Source organism: Parus major, chromosome 2 (assembly GCF_001522545.3).
Source record: "Parus major isolate Abel chromosome 2, Parus_major1.1, whole genome shotgun sequence".
NCBI lineage: Eukaryota > Metazoa > Chordata > Aves > Passeriformes > Paridae > Parus > Parus major.
In genome coordinates, this window is record NC_031769.1 from 146,809,065 (window position 1) to 146,835,551 (window position 26,487).

The 26,487-nt window shown below is 38.2% G+C and overlaps 1 protein-coding gene across 13 annotated transcripts in view; it reads right to left on the minus strand.

Annotated features, from left to right (window-relative positions):
* The window catches only part of PTK2 (protein tyrosine kinase 2), a 190,985-nt gene that overhangs the window by 48,979 nt on the left and 115,519 nt on the right, over positions 1 to 26,487 (minus strand). For all 13 annotated transcript variants that reach the window (XM_033512470.1, XM_033512471.1, XM_033512472.1 and 10 more), the window contains 8 exons: positions 25,994 to 26,056; positions 21,426 to 21,480; positions 17,689 to 17,829; positions 16,892 to 16,969; positions 15,799 to 15,906; positions 14,722 to 14,839; positions 8,336 to 8,366; positions 5,833 to 5,885 (listed from right to left, as the gene is read on the minus strand). In XM_033512470.1, the coding sequence (XP_033368361.1) occupies positions 5,833 to 5,885; positions 8,336 to 8,366; positions 14,722 to 14,839; positions 15,799 to 15,906; positions 16,892 to 16,969; positions 17,689 to 17,829; positions 21,426 to 21,480; positions 25,994 to 26,056 (647 nt within the window). The remainder of the gene's footprint in view (positions 1 to 5,832; positions 5,886 to 8,335; positions 8,367 to 14,721; positions 14,840 to 15,798; positions 15,907 to 16,891; positions 16,970 to 17,688; positions 17,830 to 21,425; positions 21,481 to 25,993; positions 26,057 to 26,487) is intronic.

Consider the following 26,487-nt stretch of genomic DNA (forward strand, 5'->3'; position numbering starts at 1 on the left):
ACAAAGGAGGAGCACAGGAGAGTAAAAACTCCTTTACCAGCACCACAGGCTGATGGAATCAATGCAGGAACTTCCTGGACACTGATATGGAAGAAATCTCTTTACACTATCACCACAATTCATTCTGGTCTTTTGATGCATGAAAATAAGCTTTTTAGTCAGGCTAAAATAGGAAAAGATAACAGCACCAGTCTATTCAACTGTGATGGGAATCTGAAACACTGCAATTTATTGGTATTAATGTCATTTTCAACTATATTATCTTATTAATCAGTGAAATAGCTGGGTGAGTTAAGAAGCAACTCCCTCCCTCCATGAACCTGGAGACTAATGACTTGCTCAAGGTTTGTAAAATTAATCTGCAGTAAACTTTAAGCTTGAATGTCTCCCAGTGCTGTGACCATATGGCAGAGCTAAAGCTCTAACAAAGTCTTTATATTCCTCAAATTACTTAATAATCACTTAATTTGAATGTATAACTATGTAATTTATGGCAAGACTCTTTTTCATTTCAGAGGTGAGCTGTGGAGTAAAACACAGCTGAGCTGTGACACAGTCTTAAGTGCTCAAGATACAATTTTTCATCTCAAAATTCACTTACACTTCTTAGCTTTGTCTTTTTGGAGTGTCTTGACAAAATGGATGTTAAAAAAACTGTCAATTATTCAACATCAAGCAAAGGCCACATTTTTCCCCACCAACTAACTCAAAAGGAGCTACAAAACACAAGTCCTACACAAGAAACTCTTTCAGACCTGGGCACAGGGCAGACCTTCATGTGGAGTACAGCAATCATGACACAGAGCCTGCACTGTGCTCTGCAAGCAGAAGTGTTTCAATAAAATTGAGTTTGTCTTTCCATCCTGCTCACAGCTTTGCCTCACCCAGGCCAGACAAGTCCTTTCACATGCCAACATCTCCTTCATTCAGAGCACTTTGAAGTGGTGTAACATTGACATCAGGTGAATAGATCTATTATTTTTTTTCCTCTCCTGTTTGTTGTGTTTTCACATTTGGCTTCTGCTCTAAAGGAAACCTCCTGAAAGTCTCTTTTAGTCACAAACTATACCATAGAGGGTTTTTTCCTTCATGTTACAATCTCATTTAAATCAGGCTAACCTCCTTCAAAACAGGGTTTTTTCCCCAATTTAAACTGAAATTTCAGCTGAATGGCATGACTAAACTGGCAGCTAGCTCCCTCAAACAGGATCTACTCCTAAGCAGCATCTTAGAGAAGTCTCATTTCACTGCCATGATCAGGAGTTAACCACAGTGATTAAAGTCTAACAGTGTTATGTTAAAAATCTGTGATTTTAAAGCAGAACCTGGAAACTTGCTGAGAATCCCCTCCTTCAGGATACTAAAATCCTTCAGCACCTAAATAGATATTTGCTCCAAGAGATCAGATCCTCCACGGGGCATGTTACTGAATATATCTAAACCATGGGATAGAGAGGCAATGGCACAACCAGAACTATTAGAAACACCTGCCATCATTTCATGATGCACTTAGAGCTGCACCCCTTCAAGTTTAAAATGCTGCTTGTGTTATTGACAGCAGCTGCACCAGCTGAGGAACAGGATAACAAACCAGTTTCTTTTTAATATACTTATTTCCCTCTTCAAGGTTTGTGTCCTGGGGTTTGCTACTCAAGTGCTTTAAGCACTTGGCTTTATCAGCTGAGACAGGGACCGTATTTTCAGAGACCTTTTAATTTCCTTCACCAAATAAGCTCATTATAAAGCTGCAAAACCAGCATCTGATTTAAGCAAGACTGACCCTGTGGGACATCCTAAAATCCCCCTCAGACACATCCCTTGTGCTGGCTACTGCAGGACAGCTCATTTCTCCCTTCCTGTCATCTTCCCACTCACAGCTCCCTCCCCACAAAAACATCATTTTACAACATTTCACAACAGTATCTGAATATCCAAATGTCAGAAGGGACTGCTTGGAATCACAGGAACCTTCAGGTTGAAAAAGACCCTTAAGACCACCAAGTCCAACCATTAACCAAGCACTGCCAAGACTTGTTCAATACTCTGCCTGCTCAGTGCTCACTGAAACACACGAGCCTGAAATGTCATATTCTGTGGCACTGCATGGAAAGTAGCATTTGAGCTAGGATTAAAAAAATTCATGAATTCTCCAGGGCAAAAGAGGCACAGATACTAGCCAAGGGATGCAAAAGCATATTTCTTCTTCCAAGTCATATTTACACAAGCAAGAAAGGGACAGAAGAAACCAAAGAACTCTGTGTCAGAAGGAATTTATGTAAAAAGAGAGCAAGCAGCTACTGCTATATTGATTTCATTTTATGAAAAAACTTTGTATAACTGACCAAATAAGTTATTATTTTTTGGAAATATGTGTATCTGGAAATATAAGATCACCTTACCAAGGCTAATGTTTGCTGTTTAAAAACAAATTGCTGGCCAAAGTAAGTTCCTTTAGACTACAGCAAAGCATTTTAATAAGGTGTCTCCAAGCCAAACAGTGGAAATATAGTCAATAAAATTAGAGTTAACTGGTGTGTTGCTTCTTACACATTTGATATACTATTTGCACAGAGCAAGTAATTTAGCTTTACCATCTCCTGAGTGTACACTCTAGTGTAAGTACAAAGAACTCTTTTTTAATGCAGGTACAAAGGGAGAAGGAGGTAAAAGTTGCTATTACCTACTAGCTAAAACACTCATTGTTTCTGGTGAATCACAGTAACTTCAGCCAAAACATCAGATGACTACCAAAGAAATCCAAAATCCAACTCATTTAATTTAGCTTATTCATAATTGTTTACAATCTTACATCAATGTGTTGAGGCATAAAATTGCTATGCTTTTAAAAAGGAGGGGAATTTGGCAGGCATCTTAGCTACAAATACAGTGTCCAGTTGTCCAGTGCAAGGAGCAGAATTTGAGGAATCAAGGCAGACAACACCAGCAGAAACAGAAGCAGCAAGAGGTGAAACCTGGTTCAGTGACACACAGACTCTCAGATCCACCAATTTGCTGCTCTGGATGCCTGAAATCAACTTCATCCCTCACTAGTTTGAAAAGGCCTTTTTTTAGAAGAGAAAAAAAATATCAGAAGTATTTACAAACCTTCCGTCTTTGTGTGTTTTGGAACATTGGAGCACTTAGGAAAGACTACATTTTCACTTCACTAGACCAGAAATATTCCAAGGTATGTTAATAAGTCTTTCAAAAAGACAAGGTGTCTTTCATTAACAGGTTCCTTTGTAAACCCGCAAAGCTTCAGACAAATACTTGAACTTTCAAAGCACCAAATCACATTTCACACTGGGTTTGAATATTGCTGGTTTATCCCATTTTTGATGGGGAACTCACTGTGAAATATCCCTTTCGAACTAAGATTGTTAATACCATTAATATATCTGACTTCTTAATTTTTTTGCTAAATCTCTGTTCCAGATTTTTGCTATTTATCTTTAGCATCGGGAGAGGTCTAAACAAAGGGAGCAGTGTCAGTGAAATCAAACAGCAGAGTTAATTTATGATTTAAACCATCAAAGGCGTGGAGCAGTTACAGATGTCACTGAGGCACAAAAGCTCATCTTATCTGAAACCTTTGGCTCTGAGCCACTGCAGTGTCAGCAGAGAAAAGCTCCTGTTCTGCACCCCACAGCAGCACCCCCACAGCTGGCTCTGTCAGGCTCTGCTGACCTGGGACTGAGCTGAGCTAAGCATCATGTACAGCTGGTGCCTCCCTTGTCCCACACTGATGGATGCATTCACTAAGAGTGACACTTCTCCATATCTACATCAAGTGTCTCTTCACTTATAGCAAACTGATTCCTTAGGGGATTCAAGAGATTCCTACAAAAAGCAGCTTCTGCCATGTGGGCTCATCTCAGCAATCTGCCTCTGGCTTAAATTTAATACAATGACATACTCAGTGCATTTCAAATAACTTTGGGGGAAAATAACACCACAACAAAAAAAGTGTTTATGTGTTCTGTGTCATTACAAGAACAAACTCTTGAGACTGAATATTAAATGCATTGGCTTAAACCATTCCAGCATTATGTCAGCATTTCCAGCGGTTTGTAACATGTTTGTAACATGTAACATAAAAACAAGCACCAAGCACAATAATTTTACTGTGGAAAGATATAAAACATTTCTACAATACAAGAATAATACCTAACTGGTGTTGGTATTGGCAAGAATGAGGATGATATCTTCTGGTTTAATTTTATTGCACTGCTCACAGGAGCCAGCTTTGCAGCTCAGTGTCCCTGACATTGACCTGAACAACCAGCTCACCTCCAGCACTGCTACTTCTGTGGTGCTACAGCAAAGCTCTCATTTCCCCCTCATCCACCTGCATGTGACACCTCAGTGCCAGAGCTGGGGGTTACAACTAACTTCCTACACTAATTTCAGAATGCTACTTTAAAAAAGAAGTATTTGTGCTCTGAAACACCAAAGAACTTCAGCAGAAGACGCTTAAATTTGCACAGTCAGAGTGACAGCAAGAAAGGATCACGAAGTCTGCATTTCTTACTGTTTTTATGATTAAAAGTATTATTGGCATTCTCAGAAAAACTGAAGGAGTGAAAATTTGAGGCCTCTTCTTTCTGAAGATTAGCCTATTTGAGAGCAAGCGAAATAATTAAAAAGCACAGCACTAATCACACTTCAGAAATTTCAACTTTTTAACAGCTAAAATGAGCCACACAGGTAAGAATCAAAAGAGAACATGCTTCATGCTTATCTACCTGATCTACCATGCTTGCTTGCCAGGCACTAAAGGAAGAGGAGCTGCTATTTGACTCTGAGAGGCCACAGTAACTGCTGCAGCTATATTACCCCACTGCAGCTTTATTCTCATTTTAACTCAGATCCCCTCACCTATTTTCTTGCAGTGTGTGTTTATTTGTGCTTCCTGTGCCAAGCAGTGAATCTCAAACATCTTTTAGATGTGGATAGGGAAAGGAATCTGAGAAGTAGGAAAATAATCAAATGTCTATGTATCATTCCTCATTGTATAAAATACATTAGGGTTTTGAGTATTTGCCACTAAGTGCTCACATAAAGTTAATGTGGGGCTGAAGCCTCCCTCTAAGACATGGGTGGGAAATCCACTGAGTCACAGTACTGGTTCCTCAAATTTGTGACCAAATACCAGAAACCTATTTGAACAAATCATAATATAAACACATTTTTGCATTAAAATCTCCTTAATAAATACTATGTATACTGACTTAGAAATACATTTTCTACTAAGACACTACTAAGAATCAATTCTTCAAAATTATTTAAGATTCAGTAAGAGGAACATATTCTCTCTGAAGCATAAAAACTTTAAAAACTCCATGTTAACTTAGAGAATTATTGAAAGCCTATAAAGAACAGAAACAACATGTATTACCTCACATACCCATCCTTCAATTAACTTGTCATTTTCAATAGCAAAAATTAAATGCTTTTATCTAAACAGCTACAGAAAAACAGCTATTAAGTTTCTCCTTTCTGTAAAGCAATGATTAATATCTAATTGCCTACTTTCCCTTTTCAAAGCTGCTCCCTCACAATTAACACATACTCAGGTAATTTCAGTTCTAGCCGACAACATTCTACTTCATCACAAAGTTAAGTGGAAATTCTGACAAGCAGCCTGGCTTTGAAGTAACTGCACAGATGTGGCTGTTTTATAAAAGTTTCTCTTTAGAAACTGCTCTAAGAAGGCAGCGCAGCTCCAGTTTGGGGCACTCAGTAGCTCTGGAGCAGCCGTGAGTAGAAAAGCTGCCTGCACGTCTGCAGCTCCAGAAATAAACTCAGGTCCTGGGTTTGGATGAGCCTTACCTGACACAGAGACTGTGTGAGACCTCACTCCTTGCTTCTCATTGTTGGCCAGCCTGGAAAACAGAAGTTGGAAGCGCTGAATGCTGTACATTCTTCACAAACACTGGGAACTCATCCCAACAGGCACCTACTGTAATTGGCAGGGCTGAGCCACCTCCCCAGGCACAGGATGAGCAGGGGGAGAGAAGCCAGAGAGGAATCTACCACTTCATCCCATCTGGGGGAGCGAGAGTGGGTCTGCATTAGCACAAGGATTCACAGAAACCTGGTGAATTTGAAGGAAAACACAAAACCTAAACTGTGCATGCTTTTAAGATGTGTGTAACCTGACTGTGCTTACACTGTATGATCTGTGGGAAATGGAGTATGAATTGAGTTGCTGTCTGTAAAAAGACTTACCCTGTACTATTATGAATTAATTTACATGCCAAACATAGAAAACCAATTGCATTTAAATGTAGTTATTTATAAATGTTCACTGTTATGCACATATTATATATTTATCATGTATAAATGTATTGCTCCTTATATATAAATGTTTATTATGTTATGTATATATTATGTATATGTTATGTTACATATAAACGTTCATGAGGATCAGAAATTCTAACAAACTCTCAACTTTTCATCACTTACATATATAACCACTATTTTAATGGTCAAGAGAGCACTGCACTTCATGCCTTCAGAAATCAGGCATTTCAGCTGGCAAAGGCAAATCTTCCCAGATGCAAGATGCTGCTGGCTGGCAGTTTTGTGTATTTGATAAAAGCTCTGCTGCCAGACTTGGAACACATGTGGTGCCCCTGTTAAACAGACTCAAGTGTATAAATTTAGTTTTGGTAAACTGCCTCAAAAATGAAAAGCTTTGCCTTCAAATCTTATTTTACCCCAGAAATCCTTACAAACAAAAAAGTGCTATGCTTTATGTAATTATGTAATTAAAATGTTCTCTGTGTTTCTCATTTATGTCTATTTGAGTAAAAAGAATTTTTCCTGTTCTGTGAGTGCACACTAAATTTACTGATTTTACTGCCTCCAGCCTCAACTTTTATTCCCTGAATTTTAACCTCTCTCTTTCTACAGCATGAGAAAGCTGCCTGGTAGTGAGAGCTGCAGCAGAACCTGTGTGTAATCACCAATTCAGGAACAAATGGTATTCCATGCTCCATCCAGTAGTTAACAAAGTAACAGAAATAGTTCTGGACTCTTTCCAGAAATAAAGGAAAAAAAACAGAATGAGGTGACTGGGTCAAAGCAGGCACAGCCCGTGTCCCAAAATAAAAAGGAGGAGGTAAAACACCATCAACCACTCAGTGTCATCGGGTATTTCAGCAGTTACCTCGTGCTACTGGACAGAGGTGGCACTGCCTGACACAGCTCAAGGAGAACACTGAACTGGGTCTGGGTGTGGCCACTGAGAACAATCACATTACCAAAAAAAAGGAAAAAAAAAAAAAAAAAAAATTACCAAAAAAAAGGAAAAAAAAAAAAAAAAAAACAACCAAAAAGTGTCTTGCTTTAAAGACTGAAGTTTAGGAGGCCACAACAAGGAACTGCCCATGGAGAGATGAAACAACCATGACAACCTCCAGAGAGGATGGAGACCCAGCCACTGACACCAGGGGAGCAGAGAAACATCAGGAAGAATTAAAGGCTTGCCTATATTAGAGACCACCAACTACAACAACATAAGGAATAGTCTAAATCAGAGTAAAATCAGAGATTTATTATTTACCTTAAAGTTTGGGAAGAAGAAAAAAGCAGAGAGGTATCTTAGCACACTTTGTAAGGATTATTAGATGCAGATAACTTGTGTCAGGGCACCTTTATTAAAAGTATCACCATAAAACCAACCAGGGGGAAAAAACACATCTCTGCCTGACACAGGATTGGTGTTTTCTAGGTATCCACAATTATTACTGGAGAATAGTTTTTCTATATCTAAAACAATAAAGATATATTTATTATGCAATATTAATATTTAAATTAATAACTGCTATTCCTTATTGCACTGAACCTAAATCCCAACTTCAACTGGCCCCATTAATGAAGTTTTATTAAGAAAAGGTGATGTGACAGATTTATGATGGCAGCAAAAAGTGTCTTTTCTGTATTTCACATAATCCAAAAAGGGGACAACTAGGAAAAAGATGACCACAGACTGATTCACAGATTGAAACCACGATTCAAAAATTGTTCAGCATCACTTCTATAATTAAATTTACTCATCGATTCAAAAGAAACACCCTGAATCCCAGTCAAGTATTTTCCAAAACATCCTTCTTTTGTTATTGTCAAATATGATAGATGCATTATGCAAAGATTTCCTTTCTGATATCTTTGTAGTTTAATACTACTGTGAGCTTTTTATGCCCTATCTGCTATTTGTCCTGGAATCCAAAAGCAACAATAAAAATGGGCACATACAAGAAGTTCCTAAAGCATCACTATTTTTCAAAACATTTTTTTAATATATAAGAAAAGAAAGCACAAAACTTACTTTGGTATTGATGGTAAAGCTCTTTCACCTTCTGTGTAAACAAGAAGAAAACAGGATTACAGCTTTTACAAGTTTTCAAATAACCTCTCTCAAAGTGAAATACAGACATGCCTGAAACAATAATCATTACATTCTCTCAGAGAAACTGAGGTGACTCAAAAGAATGTTACATACATATATAAAGAGCAGCATATCAACAACTCCTTCTACCCACTCATACAGACCTTTAGGCAAACTCTCATCTGAGGAAACAACGTACACAGAATATAAAAGCTCTTTTTTATTCTTAACAAATAACTCCAATAAATCACTTGCAGAAGGTGTGACACTATCTCATCTCTCTGGTAAGAAATGCTTTTCTTCTATCTCCAAGATGTCCTATGTGCTAACACATAAACAAAACAATTGAATCCAGCTTGGATTTTCAAGTAAGACAACTGAAATAAATCATTAAAGTACATATTATCATATTGATTTCACACTGGCTTGAGACTATACAATAATAATGTCTTGTGCCAGAGAGTGTCAGCTTTTTGTATGCTATATTCAAACCTTGCCAGTCTTTCTTTGAAAATGATAATGTATATAGGAGCTTGAATGTACATATTCAAGGGGGTTTTTTTTTCCTGTTGGATTTGATAAAACCCTTGGTATTCCTGGGGGGGGGGTTACTAATCCTTTAGCAAAACACCTTTTCAGTAGACTGGAGTATGCAGGGAAGGAGAGAAGATGGTTATTCATAAGTGTTTCACTCTCTAAATCAATGTAGCTCTGATAAAGTGACTTGAGAGAATGGCAACACTTGCAGAAAATTGTGTCCCCTACACTGTTTTAAAAAAATCATGTAAATTCACATTTGTTTTTCTCCCATGTTAAAATTTCCAGGAATTATAGGTGTAAACAACAGTCTCACCTTTGTGTATTAAGGGCCTGAGCAGATGCCTGTTACCCAAAAGCCACACTCAACATGGCAAAATAGACTATTTTGGTTCTTTGTTTTTTGCTGCTAGGTAGAAAAGCATAATTTGTCTCAACTACATCAGTCTGTTTTGATCTGTCTGATGGAGGGTGTGGAAAAGGAAGTTGGAGAAAAGAAGAGAAACCAGAAGCTGCAATTTTGAAGCCCTGGAGCAGCTCACCAAGGTGACAAGAGCAAGCACCTGGAACTGGGGGTCAGAGCAAGGACAGTAATATTATGTAAGCAGGTGGGAGATAAAGGAACTGTGATATGTTAGGGAAAATGATATCTTTTGGGAAGGAAACGAAAGGCAAGGATCCTCAGAGCTAGTGTGGAGTAACAAGTATGAGACCAATGGTGTGGAGGTGCAGCCTGGCAGTGAAAGACTGGGGAACGGGTATCCAAAAAAAGAGAATGTAATGGGAATGAGAGGTTCAACCTGGACGAAACTGAGCAAAACCCAGTTTCAAACCAAGCTTGAAAGAACAGGCACAAGAGTCCTGCCTACTGCTATGCAGGCCTCCCCAGGGCCATAAAGAACACTCAAAAGAAACTTCATTTTTACATGACACCTACAGCTGTCAGCATTAGTTATTAAATCATCCTGGGTTCTGGTTTACACCAGTTGATGCTGCTACTGCTGGTTGTTCCAATGCTGCTCTTACACTTGGCAATGGATTTAATGCTTAGATGGTGCTGATTAATCACACATGTTACTAGTGGAACATAGAGTATTCCTCTGTGTTAAAAGAACTTCACTAAATTGCACAGTTAACCTTATCATTCTGTATTTTTAAGTCAAGGTAATGGATGCACAATTAATAAGCAGCTATTCAAAATAATTCTCCTTGCTCTTTAATATGTAGCTCCACTGCATGTTAACTGCACACTATTCAAACTGCATTCTAAAGATGGAATTTTAATTTCCCCAAGGGCTTTTTTTTTGTCAAGTATCATATTTGGGGACTCAGAAAGATCAGTGAATGATTTCATTATACTTGATAGGAATGATTTCATAACACTTGCAGGGCCACAATGCTTCGTATGTTCAAGGTACTGAGCTCAGATGAGATCTGACTGTTTTTTCCTCCTAAAAAAAGTGAGAAACACCACAGGTGGCAACTGCTGGTGTGTGCTGAAGTCAAATACTACCTATCAAAGAGGATCTAAAGGAGATAAAGAGAGAACCTGACTTTCCACTGTGGTATTAAATTTCCTTAAAGAAGAGAATCTCATTCTTTTCCCGTAAGCCTCTGTTCCACTTTTTCAACAGCTTCCTATCTATCAGTGCAAAGCAAGGGTGGCAGTAAAACATAAAAATTCATAACAAAACAAAATCTTGATTCCACTGTAATAGCAAATCCTTTCTTGGCCCTTTGTGGGATAAGGAGAATGTAAATAGAAGTCTTACACAGTAAATTGAGTAGTAGTACGATGTAGTCAATCAGTTTGAAGAAGAAAAGCAAAGCAAAGGTGAAGGAATTGAAGGGAAAGTGAAGGAAAGGTGAGAAGAACTGAAGCAGTCTGGTAAACTATAAGGAAAAGATGGGGATAGACAGAGAAAAGCAGAGACTCTGACCCAAGTTAAATGAATATTTGCTTCCAGATCCACTGGCAAATCAAGCAGCACCCATGGGTCTACCACACCCAAAACTGTTTTATCTGATCATCCCCCTTTTCACTATCCCCTGCTGAATTCCTCAGGATATAAGTGGCTTTGTGCTCATTTGCATCAGAACAAGATATCTGCACCCTCATCCTCTGGGCTGATGGGGCTGGGAGGTGTGGGCAAGGCAGGCTCAGCCCTGGGAAGAAGGAAGGTCCAGCCAGAAGTGGCTGGATGCCACAGCCTGGTGCCTGCAGGGACAGGCTACAGGGACACCCTGCTTGTGTGCTGGAGACATGTGTCAAGTGCTGGGATGTAAATGGACAGAGGAAGCTGGAAAAGCAAGCAGATGTTAAAAAAAAATAAAAATCAAAAAACACAAAAAAGTATTCAGGCTCAAAAAAACTCATACACTACTAAGTAGTACCAGAGGTGCACAGGGGTTGTAGTACTAGGGGGCTGGAAATAGATGATTTTTAAACGTATCAGCAAACTGAACTATTCTGTGATTCTTCCATGATTCTATGCCTCCTCTACCACTGGATATAATTAAAGAAAAAATTTATCTGCATGGAACTCCTGATCTTGCAGATGCCTTCATGCTCCCTGGATACAAACTGCTCACTTCAGGCATTAGTGCCCAAACTGGTGCTCATCCTTTTACAATTTATATCCCAAACAAAATACCATATATTTATTAGTACCCCTGCAGGTCTGATGTCAAAGTTTCTTTACTAATAGCATCCCAGTTAAGGCATATGTTGTTTTTCACAAGCTGAAACTCACAACTTTTTTCTCAATTCTGTATTTTTTTAAAGAAATTGGATATGCATGGCTGTACTGGGGTTTCCACTGGACTGTCCAAGTGTTTCCATGCTGACCACAGTTCCATGTTGGACACATGGAACCCAGGCAGCTCCAGAGGTACCAGCCAGGCTGGGGGTGCCAGGGGGAATGTAAATTGTCCTCACTTGTCTGAAATTACTGTGAAAGCAAAATCAGTGAGGGGCCAAACTAAAGTGGTAACAGTATCCTAAGAACAGGAACACATGTCAGCATTGCATTAAAATTAAAATAATGCCCAGGGTAAATTCGGGTGAAAACAAAAAGGACTTAAGTGGAGAACTTCACAACCTATTTAGATTTTGTATTTTTGAACACTTCTCTGGGCAGCTTGTTCCAATGCCTAACCACCCTTTTGGGGAAGAAATTCTCCCAACATCCACTTTAAACCTTCCCTGGAGCAACTTAGGGGTGTTTGCTCATGTCCTGTTACTTGTTACCTGGGAGAAGAGACCAACCCTCATCTGGCCACAACCTTCTTTCAAGTAGTTGTAGAAAATTGTAAAAACCTCATAACCTAAAAGCTGATAATCAGTTCAACTTTTTACGAATTTTTTCATTTGTGCTCTTGGACTGTAAAAGATAAGTGTGATAATAGAAACACAGTTATTAAGTGTAACATTTCCACATTAGTCTAAAGGGACCTGTCTATCAAAATATTTATGAAAAATAAAACAAATTGAACAGAAAAATGCCAAATGCTGTCCACGTCTTAAAACATTACCATGTGCTCTCCCCAATTTAAGAGGAACTGGATCATGAATGGATACCACGACAGATATCACAAAATCAGGCTCTGTTAGTAATCAAGAAGGACAATTTATGAAGAGACTTGAAATAAACATAAATTTACAACAAAGACAGGATGGGAAAGCTCAAAAGGGGGATAAAACACATCCCTGAGATCAAGAGTTGCTCCATGATTTGTTTCTGATGTGTCTTACACAATCAAAGCTCACTGTGGGAGGGATCTGGGAATGCAGATCATGAAGGGGACAGCTCTCCTATGAAATGTTTAATGAATATGTTGCGTATTGCTATGAACTTCAAAAAAAGAAATCTCAGACAAAAGAAAGCCAGAATTTATTGTAACTACAGGGGTTCTCTTCATGTATGCATAAAGAGGAGTGTTCCCAAAGTGCTACCTGATGTTCCTGTTCAATCACTGCTCATTTCTCCATGTTAAAATTGTGTGTTATAAGAATAGCACACAAATAAACACCCTGCATTTTACAAGCATTGATTTATCCTGCATTCACACCTATCAGAAACCTCAGTGCAGGGCACAGGAAAACCAGAGATACTACCCCTCAGAGAGCTCAGTCAGCCTAGAAGATCTAGTAGCTGCTGCTAAGAAAGTCAAGTCAGAACAAAACAGGAATTAGAAAGAAAAATTGCAAATAGAACAGGTCAATTTTGATGGGCACCACCACCAGTGTGGAAGTGGCAAGAACTGGACAAAGCCCAGATGTGCCCCTAAAGGAAAAGCAGAGACAGAGTCAGAGTTAACCATTAATTCAGGGAAGAGGTCATGTGTAGACATGAAAAAGTTTTACAAGATCAACTGTGGCTACAACAGTTCAGGCTGAAAAACGGCCAATCCACTGGCATTAGAAAGAAAGTTTTGGGGGTGAATAATAAGGATAATAGCAAACCCCAAACAATGATTTCTCAGAAAAGAAGAGGTACGAAAGACCTCCACTCATGGGAACACACTAGTCTAGAGACATGGAAATCTTGGGTTGTGATGCCTATTTTAGATGCTAGCTTATGCTTTTAGTGTCTGATTTTGGAGCCAATGGTTCATCATCCCCAGGTTGTGCACCAGGTTGGCTTGGAGAGCTGAGCTTGTTTTGAGGGAAGATTTTCATTTGTGTGGAGATAAGGCTGCACAACTCACACAGGTTCTAACAAAGTTGCTTGGGCTGGAGCTAAATGTCACTCACATACTAAGAGTCAGAAATAACAAAAAAACATCCAAATTGAAGAGTAACAATTACCATGTGTTGTCAAAACATCTAACACCCTAAGATCACATTGCTTTGTTACTGAATGACCAAGTTTAAGTTTGGGAATTTTTTGAGCCACACACAGGTAGGATCTTATAGATGGACCTGGAGAAGACCTTAATTATGTTAACATCACCCCAGGGAAAACCTGTGGAAGAGAAAAGCAAGAATGTGGCTAAAAGAGACTCAGTTTCACATTGGAGAGATGCTGGGATCATTTGTGTACTATCCTGTATTACAAACATGGAAGAAGGAAATAGTTTACTCTTTCAGAAAGCAGGAAAGTTGGATGAATTTCCGTGGGTAAAGATGAGAATAACACAAAATAAGAAAATTTCATTCTTAAGAAGCTTTGCTTGCATGTTTTTCAATAATTAGACCGTCTGAAACTGGAAAAAAAATTTAATTACATTTAATTAACTTCTCTCTAAAATGAGGTGTACCTGCAACCTTGTTTAACTGCTCACACCTTGCGAGATGCTACAAAAAACAAGTGACAGACACTATAAAATATTTCTCTGCTTTAGTTCTATTTTACAAAAGAAACTCATGAGACCTCTCAAGGTTTCTATTTTTTAAATTGAGACATTTGAGTATCTAGGAGAAAGGCATTAATTAAAAAATTATCACCAGTCAGAACCTTATCCAAATGCATCCTAACCAACCTCACTGAACTTCCATTTGTATACTGGAAATCATGTTATAAGATAACACACCCTTATTAGGAGTGCCTTTAATCCACTTTCTGCTAGTTAACTTTTGCTTTAGTGTAAAGCAGTGATTTCTTACATCAGTCTTAATTATTAACCATTAAGCAATTTTTGATGCAGTGACAATTTTACCATTGATGTTTCTCACGGATCCTCCCTGAAAGAAAAGATCCTCCAAGTGAGGGATTTTCTGCTACCTTGTGTCTTGTGTTCAAATGCAAAATAACCTCTGAGCAGCTCTGAGATGGAGGTGTCCTTACCTTTCTGAGGCCTGATGATGAAGGACTGCGTGGCCCCGTTCACCAGCCGGCAGTAGCCGTCGATCAGGTCAGCCATGTTCTCTGCAATGGTTAAGGACGGTGCTGTCACTGTCAGAGGCTACAGAAGGGAAAAAAAACAAGGCACCAACAAAGAGGAATTATTGTAGATGCAAACACTGAGTGGAACAGCTGTGTCATTGCATCAGAACTTTACACACGCCTGCAAAGTGTAAACAGAAGAATGTGGGTGAGTAGGGAACCAGAGAAAGATTCTTGCTTTAAGTTTTGTGCAGCAAATTTCAAACAGGAGGTTCAGAAAGCACAGCTGGTAAAACCTTCCACCTGAATGTAGCGTTAATTTGGGCTTATGAAGTGTAAACCACTGTTGAATACAACTGCTGTGACTTTCAGGGTTATAATTAAGACAATTCTGAAGAAGTTGCTTATTCCTTAAAGCTCTCACAGGTGGTATCTTTTTTCCCCACTCTCTGCAGGAATTTAATCTTTGCCTAAAAGCAGCCCTTCCCAATTTCAAAGAATATTTTTTTAAAAATAAAATATGTATAGTGGAAAGAGATGAGAGACATACAGACAAGCTATTAATGTCAACACCACCAATATTTATCATCCTCTGCACAGATCTGCCTCTCTCCCTCAATCCTGCTCTACCACTGTTTTCTGATGCAATGGACCAAGGAAAAGATTTGATTTAACTTCCAGCGCTGCTTCTATGTAGTACATGAGAACAAATTTTTCTTCTTTCACATTTCCCCTTTATATAAAAGTGGAAATGCCCTGTTTCCTCTCTAGGATGCAGTACATATGCACAGGCTGCTATTAAATTGCATTTAAGAGCTACTGGTTTTATATTAAGCTGCTTCTATGAATATCAAAGTCTACAAGCACCAGATGCAAAACATAAAACATGTAATGAACTTTAAATTGATTTTAAAAAACCAAACCCAGAACAAAAGTCGAATATAGAGAATATCCACATTAAGAGTATGCTGCACCCTGCTCCTTGCAATGAAAAACAAAGTAGCAAGTTTATCACCATATACAATATAAATAACATACCTCAGGTGCACCTGCTATCTTGAGTTGCAACATCCCTTTTCTGTCCTTGTCTTCACTGTTTGAATACTGAATGGTTTGCACTTGATTGAAATCTGCTAGATGGGTTGGCTGCAGAAAGGCAACACAAAAAAAATGAGAAAAAAAAAAATCCAAATTACAGAAAAGTAGCCTGCCTTTATCCCTGAGGTTGCAAAAGCACAGGTAGACTTTGATCCCCAAACTACATGTGCAGAAATCTGTTGTATGTTTCTTTCTAGAGTTTCATTACCCCTCAGAACACACACAAATATCCAGTTTCTGGAGGAAGAATGCAGCTCCACTGTGCCCACAGAGGTCACTGTTGAGTAGCGCCAGGCGCACACCGAAGTGGGAACAACCTCTTGGATGTCAACAGAGGAAACTCAACAGGAAAAAACCACATGGAACCCAACGCTGACACATTCCCAAACATCCCTCCAGACTGCTGGAAAAGGTATGTTCTTAATTGTGCATTGCTGATTTCCCCGTCTTTTCAGTGCTTTTGAACTCATTTCAATAGAAAGCTGGACATGGGCTCAGTTTAAGTTGGGATTGTAAAATTCCCAAATACTTTGCTGAAGTATCTGTCTGGACAGAGCTCCCTTGCACCATGGGGGTGGGGTGCACAGGAAATACTGAAATACAACTGGAATCAAGTAAGGAAAAGGCTGTGAAGGGTATAAAGAAAATAAATAAGCACAAATGCCTGCACAAATGTGTTCACCAACTGGTTAAACAAGCCCTGCATTTACACATTCCTAAGAAAAAGAACAACTCAGAATAATTCACATATTTCATTGGTAAAAGGTACCCACCAATGTTTCTAATTCTGCAAGTGAGCACTTCACTGGGTAGAAAAGCCAACAAATTCAGTGCTAAAGCTGACCCTATCTCTGTACCTAACACCAGTGCCTTTCCTCTGATCCCAAATCATAAATTAGTATCTGACTAAGAGCTGAGAGCTCTGCTGAGGTCAGACTGGTAACTCTCCTTTCTGTGACATCCAGTTCACAATAGGTCATGGTTGTTAACACAGTGACTGAGAAAAAAACCCACAAAACAGAAGCAGACTTACATTTGCACCCTTGTCTGTCAGGTAACTGATTCCTTCTTCTGGGCCAATTGCCAGTTCCACTGAAATAATCCAGCTTGACTTGGGAGTCAAAGGAGAAAGGGCAGAATTTCAGTAGTAAGACAAGGCCTTGCTATAGAACACTATCATCCAATGCAGTAATTACAGGTTTTAGTAATTAATATCTAGAAGCTTTTCAACTCATCAAACAAAACTATATTAAAATCGAGTAATTCTGTAACTGGCAAAACCCATCATGACTCATTTCCTGGGGATCTCTGCTACTCAAAACTGCACTTCCATGAGTTTTATCTTAGGTCTACAAGAGAACTATGGATTTCCTGTATTTCCTCTTCTCATGAACATTGATATTCAAGTTCTAATTACTGCTGGAGTCTCCATTTTCCCAAACCTTCCAGACTTGGGGTACTTCCTCAAAATTTGATTGAAATAGATACAGATTAGCAGGTATTAGATGAAAAATTACCAAAATAAGTTGAGAAGTTTCATTTCTTTATGGAAACAGCTGAAAAAGTACTTGACTTTCACAAACAAAGCACCTATAAAAATACTTTATTTTACATACAATTCTTACTCCAACTAATGAATGATGATTTTTTTAAACAGTCACTGGAGAAATTTCTAAATAAAATCAATAAATACGATTTGTTGCTAAAGAAATCCAATTGTCTCTACATAAGAACAGGAGTCAAGCAAAAACTTATTTCATAACCAAGCAAAAACAATTGGACTTAAAACTCTAGAATGCATTCTGGTGATTGTGACATTCCTCTACTTACACCAAGAGCACACTTGAAGCATTCCTTGTCAAATCTGTACACTGGAGAGAGAATCTCAAAGAACTTCAAAATACTTTCTTCTCTATTGAGGTTGGCAAATTGTCGAAACGTTTGTTGGATTAATTTCCGAAGTGTTTTGGCCTGTGTATTAAAACATTTGGAGAATTATTTTAAATCTATTAGCTGAGGGACATTTTAAGAGTTTTGGTCACTCAGTAGCACTAAGGGTCTTTATCTATGAAATGCAGACAATTCTCAAGGAATAAAAAAAGCTTCAAAATGTAAGCAGTAGTTCTGCCTTTTAACTTCTGCTTAGCATCAACATTATTTCTGCTGTATTACAGAGAGGATATCTAACAACATTTTGAATAAGTTATAATAAAAAAACACAGGCTAACTTCTTTCAGGAATATTTGTTCTAAGTTCCTCATTTCTCTCAATTTCTGAACTGTGTTCCAATACAAAAAGCAAAACAAAACAATTTATACCTCCATATGAGATTTTAAACCTAAATCACCATTCTCTCTCTTACCTGGCAATAACAAGCCAGCTGTAGCTGTATCTTAATCTCTGCATACAATAACTTAGACTATCCATAATAAAGTGGATTCTTTCAGTCTGATAATAAGCAAAAAAAAAAACCAACTTCAATATAAAAAGATGTAATTTAAATAGTAGACTGAATGTAAAAAGTAAACCAAACTATATTAACTATGGTATCTAGCACTTTATTACTATTTTCAGGGTACAAATAACCACTTAGAGCAGCACAGAGACTAGCTAAACTAATACTTTAAAAAACATGAATTATCTGCCTGTACATAATGTATAGTCCCTGGAAGACAGACACTCATATGAAAATAAAAACTGCCTGAGAAGCAGTATCTCTAAGATGCCCCCAATCTGAACAAGCCGTCAAGAACTGTGAATAAAAACATCTGTCTAAAGTGACTGAATAGTCTTAAAAAAAACATTTCTAATACATCTTCCAACTAACAACAATGACAGAAAGCAAAACCATGCTTATCTTCCCAATATGTCAAGGTTAAGACAGGAATTACCACTGTTCCTCCATGCAAACATATCTGTCCCGTTTTAACAGCAGTAAAACTCCCTATTCTCCCACACTGCCTGTTAACAGCCCAGGCAGCACACAAATATCAACTTCCTTCTGTCATTAGCACTTCCAGCCAGATTAGACACTCATTTTTAGAAAGCCTTCACAGAACATTCAGAAGTCAAAATAGCCAGAAATGTTTATGTGGAGTGTTTAGGAGGAGTAACTCCAGTACCAGTAATCCAAGGGTGTTGTTGCATATTCACAAAATGATCAGTTTTGCAATGATGCATATGTAGGTTGGAAAAAAAGCCCTCTCAGCACATACTGTATTGTCAAATTAACAAAGAAATCCGTGACTTTGGCATAATTTCAAATTATTTTGCCAGTTTAGCAGAACCAGCTATCAGGTGGATCATTAAGGAGGCTGCAGAGCTGGACAGGGTCAGAAAGCCTTTAGCAGTCAGGAAACCTTCTCTGTGTACCCCGAGCTGCCTCAGGCTTTGTTAGGACTCAGACACTCTTCACTGGACCTCCCTGTTATCTTTATTTTTACTGAGAAAACCAATTTCAAGGCAACTGCAAACCTCAAGCTTAGCTTATCACTGGCAAATACCAGGAGCAAGACACAACAAACTAAAAAAGCACTCGCTAGCTCAAGGTGTCCTAAGTATTTCAGCCACTCAGCTGGTGAATGATACTTTATTCTGCTCATGGTTTGTTTTCCTGGCCAATTCTAGCATCACATTTACTGCCAGGAATACTGGCATGTGTAATCTGTCTGTTTTCAGTCCACCAAGAAGAATTGGTCGCTTCAAATTCTAACATAATGAGCAAGGTGTAAAGATAGAAAGTCAATTAGAGTCATGGGCTGGTTTGGGTTGGAAGGGACTTCAAAGCTCATTTTCTTCCAATCCCCCTGCCATGGGCAGGGACACCTTCCACTATCCCAGGTTGCTCCAAGTCCCACCCAGCTGGATGAACACTTCCAGGGATGGGGCAGCCACAGTTTCTCTGGGCAACCCTCACAGGGAAGAATTTCTTCCCAATATCCGATCATTATCGGATGATCAATGGGAAGCCATTCCCTGTGTCCTGTCACTCCATCCCTTGTTCAACGTCCCTCCCCAGCTCTCTTTCAGCCTCTTTAGGCACAAGAAAGAGCTCTCAGGTTTCCCCAGAGCCTTCTCTTCTCCAGGCTGAGCAGCCCCCAAAAACACACCTCTTCTATAACAGAAGCAACTATCAGAAATATCTGCAAATAACAACTTCAAGAGAAATGCACTGAAAACTTGATCTTAAAAGCACTTCTAAGAACCACTGTTCCCCCTCTGTGTTTGTTCAAAGCAGAGAGAATTGAGAGAAATAATGAATTTTGTATTTCACAGCTACTGGGAACCCTCCTTTGCCTGCCAGTTCAAATTCCCTGGTTTTCACAAAGTGGAAGAGCAATTTAAGGATTTGGACTGATCCTGTACTATTCTGAATAGGGATTTCATTTTCATTAAAAAGCAGACACACTTCTCCTTCCCTTGTTTTTCTTCTTCATATGTCCAACATTTTTTTTCATGTCTTTACAAGGTTCCACTCGGCTTCACCTTCTGGCAACTCTTGCTACTTCTTTCTGCTATTCTCCCCACTTCATGATTTCCAAAGTGCAGTCTTCTTGGTCAGTCAGTTTTCTGGCTCCATAATATTATTTTTGAGACAGTTATTCATACTTTTATGTCTGGAGCCTTTTACCACAATTTCTCCCATTAGCAGAAAATACAGTTTCAGATAATTGCTTAAATTAAAATGCAGAGGGGATTACTTAAATCCACTTGACTTCATTAGCTTCTGATTTTCAAAAGTCTTTTGAAACAAAACCTTGTCATGACAGACCTTTTGTGTTTACCCATTTAAATCACAATGCAGATTCTTTCCAAATCTCAAGTTGAATTCTATTCTTTCTATAAAGCTCCACTGCTTACCAAAACCAGCTCCGAAACAGCAATTTATGATTTATACTTTCATGTATCAATTGTAAGACACATTTAACCAGGACATTCATATTGAGGTGGCTAGAAATGCAAAATACTTGGTGACCATTCTTAATCCCTTTTCATCACATGTTGAGAAAAATTTGCATTTTTCACTCTGAGAACATATGGACTTCAATGGGAGTGAGATTTAAGTAACTTTTATAGTCTTAGCTAGGATTAACATAAACAGAAATTACTGGAAATCTTCCTTGCATAAGCTGGATACAGTCTTGCAGAAGAAGGTAACCAAGTTTATCAAGTTCCCAGTAAAATACTCTTTTTTCTAACATGTTCCCTTCCTATTTCTCCAGAAGTCTCATTTTTCTTTTAGAGAAGTAAAAAAAAAAAAAGTTATTTGATACAAGAGGCTCCAAGGACTGGTTCTGCACTTTTACCCCCAAGGTTTGAGAGGAAGAGCTGTGCCCCTCTCACAGCAGCTCAGCAAGGCCATGTGAATCACTTTATCCTTGTCCAGCCAGATGCATGACCGGGATTTAGATCCCACCAATCCGACAGACAGCTTGGATATTTTATCACAAAGCAAAACTGCACAGCAATTCCCTTAGGACTGTACAGTTACAAACTATAATGCAATTTTCAGATTTCTGACACATTTTTCTTTACAGCAGTATAGGATTGACTGGGACTGTAATTACCTTCACTGAATCTAGTAAACTCTTCGGGAAAAACCGTCTCAAACCAACATCCTTCCTGAAAGAAAAAGTACACACAGCATTAATATCAAAAACATTGTGCAGTATCATATTTCTCTTTTCAGGGTGCTTTGCGTCTATGTTCTGTTTTTTAACTAGCATATACAATTACTAAACCATTTTCCTAACAAAATCCTTGAAAATCTCAGTAACAAACAGACTACCATTAAAATTCTAACTACAGCACCACCCCACATCAAATGTGGCACAGCAGCATCTTCTATTTTAAACCCCAAAGGATATTGCATTTAACCAGGTACCTGTGTGGAAAGTCTGTTATTTGAAATGGTGGCTTGGGCACAGAGGAGTTTTGAGAACAAAAACTGTCATTTGTACATGTTTTAATCATTTCAAGAATATAGAGAAAATATTCTTAAAGCATGTAGTCAGATGAGAGGAGAACAAAATGAAAGTGGAAAACCTCTACCAGAATGGAGCAGAAGATACATTAAAGAACTATAGAATAGTTTGGGTTTGAAGAAATCTTAATGACCATTCAGTTGCCATGGGGAGGGTCAAGTTCCACTAGACCAGGTTTCTCAGACCCCCAACTTGGCCTAAGCAATCCAGGAATCCATAAAGGAATACTCAAGAGATCACCTCACTAAGCATGCTGTGTGCAATTCCACTACTGTTTTACCCTTTGAAGCACAATAATTAAGGGGCTGTTTAAATGTCTACCATTATGTTTTCCTCATACTGAGCAAATTAAAATTGCCAACTTTGTCTTGCAAGCAATCTCACTTTTTGCAATTATAAATGGGTGGCTGTGAGCTCAGATTTTGCAAACTGAATTTATCAAGCTCATGTTCACACTTATAAAGTGGGTTGTAGGCCTGGTTTGAAAATCAGAGCCAGTAAATATTTCTGTGCTCTGATGTGCTGCAGGTAGCTTATGTTTGACATGTGCTTGTGTCACTACAAGTGAACATCAGCTTCAAAAAAAGGTGTTCCAGAAATTGCCAATGATATTAGTGCAGAAGACAGCACTGTACAACCAAGTGCAAAAAACTCACATGGAAAAAATAAGAGAAAAGTATAAATAGGAAAAGGATTTACAGCTCAAAGGCGTTATTGATTTTTTTCTTTTTAGGACATTACCATCTCTTTCAACTATTCTTATCTGCTTCTGGAACAAGTATGAAAGTGAGCTTTCCATGACTGCATACTTTGAACATACACAGAAATACATCTGGAATTCTTACACTTGGCAAAGCAAGAAATAGCTGTTAGCAAGCAGAGATATTCAGGATTTATTTACTGCTACCTAACGGCACAAGAACAAAGCCAACAGTAAAGTCAATATAAAAAGCTCGCTCAGAAGAATAAACCAGGGTATTTTTAAAGCTCTCTGAAGATGAGTAGTATACAGACTCATACTAAAAACATCCTCAAACAGGAGGAGCAGAATGTTCATGTGCAGCACCGGCATCTGTGCAATGACAGTAAGCTGCAGGATTATAAAACTTCATAAATGTTAATTCCTTCCATGCATTTCTTCTCAAATGCAAATGATACTTGGTTTATCATCCCACACAGTTAAATGAATCTAACACACTATTACCATCTAAATAATATGCAAAGACATTTTGACAGGGACGTATTAGTTTAACATTAAGTATTTGAGAAAGAGAGTTGGTGCTTCTGAAATGAAGCACCTTCCATCACCCTGGTATCCTTCATCTTAACAGTCCTGCAGCACACAGCTGCCACAGCCTCATTTGATTCATTACTAGGACAAGCTGTAGAGCAGCCTTTTGTACAGCTCTGGGTGCAACAAACTGAGAAAAAATTCTTATGCAGAGTACAACAGACCACAACTCTTAACAAAACTTGTTAATAAAGCATTTCCTGTGTTCAGCTGAGATGGCAAATTTCTTTACTGGAGGAGAATTTAACAGAAGAACCACACAGATTTAATTCCCTGGCCAGCAACAACTTATGGATACCTATAAATAAGAGAATAAGCACTGGAAATTGGAACATACAAACAGTTCTACACACACAACCCTACAAACTCCTTCCCAGCTGTGCTGTGTGGGGGTAGAATGGCCAACAAGGGAGACACCAACTCAGGGCTCTGGATGAAGGACTCAGACATCTGGTTTCTGATTGTCAACAAGAGATAGCCAGCACTGAGAGCCTGGTTTGTACAGTTCTACTAAAGCTTTGTACTTAACCTCATCTATTCCAGCCTATTTATGGGCTTAAATCTAAATTCAATTTTTTTTAACGTACAAACTTCAGTCAGATTAATAAAACACCAACTACAGATAGGTGATACTGCTTGTCTTATAGTAATAAGCAGCTTTAGGCAGCATGTATCATGTATTTTTCACCTCAATTCAAGTTACAACAAAAAAAGTAACATTAGATTAACATAATAGACTTTAACATGCCTTTTACCAAATTGTGGCTGCACCTGTTCCTTCCTACAGCTCCCATTTCTGTACTTGTAATTATCCCTGTTCTCACTAACAGGCTTCACATTTGTTATGAAAAAATTCTTCTTTCTCTCTATGAAGGCCCAACTATTAAAGGCTACTTAACAATTTGATCCCATCTACCATTTTCCATCCAGATCTGTTCTCGTAGGACAATCTGATCAAAGACAAATATACATCAAATAGACATCTGACAAAGGCAGGCAAGGAGCAATCACACCCAATGCAAAAAAGGGCCATTTAAAAATTGCTCTCAGCTGGTTAAGTGCCTCATGATGTACTAAAACCAGTAATCCCCCACAAAAAATACCAAAAAGCCTCACTTGAGCAATAAATATTACTTGTGCAGTTAAAGATTTATGGGCTATTAAGATGGTAAGATCAAATTAATGCATTTTGGGGATCACTGGCACTTTTTGTAGACCTTTCCAGCTTGTAATTATCAATAGTATAGTCAGTTTAAGTTGGTTTTTTCCTTCATGTCTCCCAGCTAAATCCCATACAAATCACATCTTGCTTCTCAAAAAAGAAAAAAAACTTTTGAAATGCACAATTCTCCACGTCCAATTCTACATGGTATTAAGCTGTTACATTTTGCACATCAGGGTTTTGCTTCACTTTGCCTTTCAGCAGCAATTTATTACTTCCAACCAAAGCAGTCACTGTTTGGAAAACAAAGACTGAAGGAAAGAAATCACTGTTAAACTGGAAGCAGCACCACACTGAGTCCTCCTGGAACTCTCACCTGTTACAATTATTAATTTATACTTTGAGTAACCTGTTATGACCCTGCTTTCCTTTGTCTGATTGTTTCCAAAGTCATTAACATAATTACTTATGCTTGTAGCTCCTGACTTGCCAAAAAAACTGGCTTAAAAATACTCAAGTTCTTACTGAAACTTATGAATGTAAACTACATCAACCATAACTCATGTACTTTCAAATATTTTTTATATCCCTTTTCAGTCTTGTCTATCTGCTATTTTTATTAGTCCTTTCTTATTTTGTGATGTGTTCCCTCAACCAGGTTATTTCTGCTAATGTTTCTACGGACAAAAACCTGAAGTCCTTAAAATATAAATTTTAAAAAATCCCTAATTCAAACAAAACTAAAGTTTTAAAAAATCTGGATAAATATGAGTACTCCAGAAATACCAAATAAGCAGGCTAGTCATCAAAGTTATCTTTACCTAGTAATATCATAGATTCCTCAAAAATCCTTGGAAACTTATGCATTGTTGTATAAAATCTTTCCTTCCTCCTCCAAATGCCCTAATTTCACAACTCTAAAAGTTAGCACCAATTTGTCATTAAAAATAGGATTAAAAAAGGTTGCTTCAGCAACCTTTTATTCCAATTTTGTGTTAAACTGTACAGGATCTTATCACAAGGGTAATTAGTAATAAGCGTATGATTGGTGCATGTATGCCTGCAACTTTATCCACTACATAAATACAAATAAAATCAGTTTTCAGGTTTTTGTTAAAAAGCTGAAGGACTTTGGCTTGTTTGAACTGAAGCCATCTCCTGTACAACATGAATAAATAAACAAAATATTTCAGTGCAAGGATTCTCCTTGGTCTTCTTTAAATTTGTGATATACAGATAAAAAATAACCTTGTTAATTACAAGGTCACAACTCAGAAAATGCACACACTGAGCAAACTGAAACAAAAACAATACCACAAACATTTTCAAGAAACTCAAACTTTACCACAAATGAGTCACAACTGAAAAATGCAACTGGGCACAGAGAAACACTGAGAAATAAAATCACCTCACAACCAGAGTTTCTGAACCCCATAAACATTAGCAAAATTGCTAAAAACCACAGTAAGCCTCCTGATCATGTTTAAACTACTCCAAACCTGTTTCTCTGGACCACAGTTAAAAGGCACTTCTCCTACATCTCAATGGGTTTCATCATCCTTTTCTTACATTAAAGCATCTTAACAACCTGGATGGAATTGAAAAATTACAACAGAACATTCTGTCATTGAACTGAATTTGTTGCTCCTGATGCACAGAAGGGACAGTTCAAACCTAAAGCTAGAACACAGTACTTACTCTAACACTTCATAGTTGGACTTCTTTTCTAATGCATTGCCTCTCATCTCTCCGTAGGATCTCCTGAAGTCAGGAAAAATATTTGAAAGCAACAATTATTGGATAATTCAGCCTAAAACTTCAACATCAACATAATCAAAACTTCTACTCAGCATCAGAAAACATTGGCAGAATGAATTCAAAGGTTAAGTATTAAGTACATTATTATCCTACCTCAACAGATCAGATTTTTATTTTACAAATTAACTGCATCTTCAGAAAAGAAGTGACCTAGTCTGGCCTTCATCAGCTCCTTTCTACCTCAACCTCACACTGCATTTCCTCGTGAGAACCCTCTGTGCATGGGACAGGGAAAACCAGGGGAAGCAGGGAATGATGAGAACTGCTTCAATCCAGACATGTTCACATTAACAAGTGAATGAATAAATAGGAAGGCTTTGTTAGGAGAGGGATGAGATTGTTGTTTTCATGGAGAAAATGGACCAGTAATGCTC